At 54.1% G+C, this 4,753-nt stretch overlaps 1 protein-coding gene across 2 annotated transcripts in view; it reads left to right on the top strand.

Moving 5' to 3' along the window:
• Positions 1-4,753, top strand: part of Ptpn14 (protein tyrosine phosphatase, non-receptor type 14) — a 171,736-nt gene that overhangs the window by 123,286 nt on the left and 43,697 nt on the right. For both annotated transcript variants that reach the window (XR_002820174.1, XM_004626869.2), the window contains one exon: positions 1,644-1,732. Coding sequence is in view for 1 of the 2 variants with exons in the window: in XM_004626869.2 (XP_004626926.1) it covers positions 1,644-1,732 (89 nt within the window). In the remaining variant the exon portion in view is untranslated. The remainder of the gene's footprint in view (positions 1-1,643; positions 1,733-4,753) is intronic.

The following is a 4,753-nucleotide window of genomic DNA, read 5'->3' as shown; positions in this document are numbered from 1 at the left end:
GTCTAGCTGCTAGGGAAACTGAGCCTAGGAGACTGTGACACATTGTGTCCTCTGTGTCTATCCACTGTCCCTGGTGAGGTGCCTTTGGGTTACAGTGTTTGATCACCTACGCATCTATGCCCATAGCCCATAATCAAGGCTCATTGTCCTCTCTCTGTTACCAACTTTTCCCCAAAAAGTGGAGTTTTATCAGAGATCTAAGAAACTGGCTCGTTCCAGCCATTTTGGGAGAGGCTGCGGTTTCTGCCTGGACGTTTCACTCCAGAGCCGCCGGTGGCTGTACCAGCATCCTCTTCTCTCTCAGCCGTGCGATTGCAGTTTGCCTTAATGAGAACTGTCCGTATGCATCAGCCAGAGTCAAACAGCGTGGCTGCGGCTCTTGCAGAGGCCGAAACAGCTCTCTGTAGACTCACTGAATTTTCTTTTCCTTCTCTAACAGCTGCCCTTCACAGGGCTGTAATCTGTTTCCTTGCATAATAACCCAGAAGCCATCAGCGTTACTCACATTGCAGCCACCCAGAGATAGTCAGGGTGTTTGGGGTCAGCAAGCTGTTCTCCATTTCTAGAAGTGTGGCTGCTCTGTGTCTAGGCGTTGGGGGTTCTCGTGTGGCTGGGATTTGCTTATTGGCTTTGAATCTTCCTGACCTGTCTGTAGGGGCAGTTGAGGCAGTGTGGCTCTGGCTCTGGTCCCTTCCCAGTGGTTCAGCAAGGGACCCAGAGGCGCTCTCTGACCTCCAAGTGGAAGTGAGCCATGCTGACTTGAGATCAGGCAGTGTGGCCTGGCTGCTTTCTGGGTCCCCTGTGTATCTGCCTGAGTCTGAGGTAGCCACAGGAGGCCCCGGTGACCTGGAGACGGAGGTGGCAGCAGCAGGATGGGGGCGAGCGCTCTGGGAAAGTCAGGGAGGCACACGACGCTGGTGCATGACGCGGGTCAAAGAGGCGCCACAGTGCTTTGGACCTAATAAAGGAAAACAGCTGACCCACATCACACTGTGCAGGGGACGAGGACCCAAATGCAGTGTGGGATTTTTTTTTTTTTTTTTTGAGTGGTCTCTAAAAATTGCTCAAGGCCATAGAGTCTCGGTACACTTCCTGTTAGCTGCCCTGCACATGCAGGGTGGCTGCTGCCTGAATCCTGGGTCACCAAGTGTGAGGACATGGGGAAGTGCTTTTGAGATGGCGAAGACCGAGCTGAGCCTCAGCAGGGCCCTTGTATTTCCCACCTCCCTCTCTTCCTTCCATTCATCTTTCCGTTTCCTTTGTAGCACTAGGAATTAAACCCAGGGTCTTTACGCAGAGCTGCATCGCCAGGCCTTTCTGTGTTTGTATTATGAGACCGGACCTTGCCCAACGGCTTTGCGCTTGCAGGCCTCTTGGGTGCTGTGTTCTGGGGTACATGCACCGAATCCCGCTGATTGCGTCAGTTTTGACCAGTGCAGTACCTGGCGTCCATGGTAGGGGGCGCCTTGGCCTCTTCTCTGGTTTTCCATTTCTCCACCCAGGGAACTCGGTGTTGTGCGCTGTGCATCCCACATTTTCTTTGCCCATCCTCCGTGGGTGGATGCCTAGTGCCCCCATAGCTCAGCTCTCAGCCGCGCAGCAGTGGCCGCAATGCTCAGGGGCTTCCTGTTGCTCCTCCGTAGGACAATCACGGAAACAGTATGCACCTCGGCATCTTCTTCATGGGGATTTTCGTGAGGAACAGAATCGGAAGGCAAGCGGTGATATACAGGTAAGCATGCTTGTCTCGTTTCCTTTTTCCCCTTGAGAGACTCCAGGCAGTGGACCTGACTGCTAAGTTATCCAGATGACAGAGGCAGGCTGTGGCTCCGAGTTGAGCTTCTCCTGACTCTGCCCGGGCCCTGATGGTGGCGGGGAGCCCTGCCTGCCCTCCTGACTCCTGGCAGTTGCTTCGAACCAGCAAAGGCAGGAGAGTGGGACGTGGGCTCTGGGTGTGCTTGGAACCAGCCCCACAGCACAGCCAGGTGTGGGGGACACCTGGGCAGCTCTCCTTGCAGGGGGAACAATTGTGTCCACTTTGGGTGAACCTGGCCCTATTTCCAAGGATTGATGTGCACAGAGCTGGCCAGGGCTTTTCCGTGGCCCTTCAGTTTGCTTTAAACAAAGCCTGTCGGTCCAGCTCGGGTGCTGACAGTACTCTTTGAGGATGGCACCCTGGAAGGAGGGACGAGGAGCCGGTGCTCCGTGCTGTTACAGGCTAGGGAGAGGGAGGCTGTGACTTCCTGGGGCTTGGAAGCTTGCACATCAGAGCTGGAGCACCGACCCCGAAACCTTAGATACTGTCTGAGCTGTGCTACGCAGCCTGCTGTCCCTGCATGTCCTTCTCTGCGTACTGCAGGGGTGACATCAGTCTCCCACCTAACCCAGCTCACAGCACTACCCCACTTCCTGCCGTTTTCACAGTCAGTCATCCTCAAGCCACTCCTTTCTTCCCGAATAAATAAAACCCGCGTTCAGCCCTGGGTCGAGGCCCTTATTCTGGACAGCCATGGTCATGGCTGGACTTAGGGCCCCCGGCTCCCCATAACTACAGATAAGCCTTCGTGTCATTATTCTTGCCATGGGTCATGCTGGAAGTGGTAGATTGGAATTAACTCACTAGAGTTCCCGTAACTTTTCCCTGGGATTGCACATATAAACTGGGCCTCCACAGGACTGGGAAGGGCTTTGTACCAGTTCCCCGCTGATGAGCTAGGAGCAAGGATTAGACCCGAACGGGGCTCTCCCCATCACGCTGCACCCTCTGCCTCACCGCAGAGCTGGCAGAGTGCCCACTATGTTCTATGTTAAGCGAGGATTGAGGATCGAGGATCGTCTGTAAAATTGTATCTTAAAGCCTTCCATTTATGTTCACACATTAAAAGCCTAAGCGATTGCTATATGTTTATCAATAAAACTGTAGAAAAAAAAAAAAAGCCTAAGCGAGGGGTGTTGGTGTGCACCTTGCAGTCCCAGCACTCAGAGCAGCTGAGGCTAGAGGATCACAGTTGTATGCCAGCCTGGGGATGTCAGTGAGATCTTGTCTCAAAATACAGAAACAGCTGGGATGTCGCTCCCTGCATGGGCCTTTCGGTTCAATCCCAGTGTTACCCTTTTCCTTCCTTGACATATGCACTAAAAGAGAGACAGACAGGAAGACAGAGACAGACTTTGGTACTTTTTTTGTGACTTGGACACTTATTCCCCTTTCCACTTAACACAAGCAGACTTGGGGTGGAATGTGACTCCTGTTTGTCATGGTGCCAGAGTGCTCGCACGCTGAAGGCAGTGTGGCCTTCTACTCGCGGAAGAGCAGCTTCGCTGTGCAGGCGAGCGTCCGAGCAGGGCACAGAACTCCTCTGGAAGGAACTCGTGTCCTGTTGGGTGCTGCCGGGACTAGTGGTTGCTGCCTATCACTGGGAGATATTTTCCAACCGGAAGTGTCCTGAGTGGCTTCTGTTTTCCTGGGTCCCTGCCCTACCACTATCTCTGATGTTTTTTTCTTGCTGGTTCCATACAGACATTATTGAAGCTAGAAAGGGCTTAAGAGGGCTTTGACTTGTGGACGTATTCGGAATTGCCCCGTGTATCTGCCACACACTGCGAGTCAGCTGAGTAAAATAAGCAAATGCACGCGGAGCAGGGAGCATAACGTCCCGCGCCTGCTCCCACGCAGTCAGGCGCTTCCCCTCACGGGGTATTTAGGATCCAATCGATGCTTTGGTTTCTCCTTGGAGCTGTGGAAGGGAAGTAGGTGGGTCCTGCAGGGAAACAGAAGAAACAGAGACTTGAAATTGTGAGGAGCAAGCACCAGTGGCAGGCTTTGCCCTGTGGACGGCTTTCCTGCTGCTGGACGTGTCCTCTCTTCAAGGAGAGGCGTAGAGTAGCTCGTGGTGGCAGGGGACCCAGGCCATAGTTGGCTGACGCTAGGAAGAAGCCCTGTGCGGACAAGGTGCTTACTTTAGGGAGGCAGGGAAGCCGCGCAGGGGAACAGCACTGGAGAGGAGGGGCTGAGGGCCAGATGGAGCTTGACTCCAGTGTTACCTCTCCACGACCCACCTGGATGCACCCAGAAATGTGCTTTACTAAGTCTCCTGGGACATAGTGAGGCTTAGCCACCACCCACCCTGCTTCTTTAAGAACCATCTCCAGATTTTGCCATGTCCATTGTGCCCTAGGCTGAGGCATGTGGTAGGGTGGGCAGTGTCTCCGGAGTCCGGGCAGTAGGCTTGGAGGAGCAGAGCTGTAGGACAGCCCTGACCTCCTAGCCCTCAGGACCCTCGCCGCAGAGTGCGTGCCGCGAGTTTGCAGCTGCTGTCCTGGAGCCAGCTGGGCTGAGCCAGGTATTAAGCAGTTTGGTATCGATACAGAAAGCTCCCTGGGGGAGCGCTGGAAACCCAGGTACAGAACTCACCCATCCCTGACCAGGAGAATGAGTGCGGCATTGGTGTCTAAGGTCCCTGCTCTTAGGTAGGAGCAGCCCTGCTTTAGAGAGAGGAAGCAAGTATTGTCCAGCAGCAGGAAAGCCGTCTGCAGGGCGAAGCCTGTTGGGGCGCACGCTCCTCACAATTTCAAGTCTATTTTCTTCTTCCCCTCGCTCTCTTCCTTTCCAAGGATGACATTGAAAATGAAAGTACTATTACTTTTCACTCCTCCAGCGAGTATTAGGTGAGGGCTCTGTGCCAGGATCTTGGCTTGGCACTAGGAGCACAGACAGAAGAGGCAGAGCCATTCCAGGGCTGCCGGAATTCTG

Source organism: Octodon degus, unplaced genomic scaffold (genome assembly GCF_000260255.1).
Source record: "Octodon degus isolate 3935 unplaced genomic scaffold, OctDeg1.0 scaffold00017, whole genome shotgun sequence".
NCBI classification, from domain to species: domain Eukaryota; kingdom Metazoa; phylum Chordata; class Mammalia; order Rodentia; family Octodontidae; genus Octodon; species Octodon degus.
The sequence above is the reverse complement of the archived record's forward strand: the minus strand, read 5'-3'. Positions and strand labels throughout refer to the sequence as shown.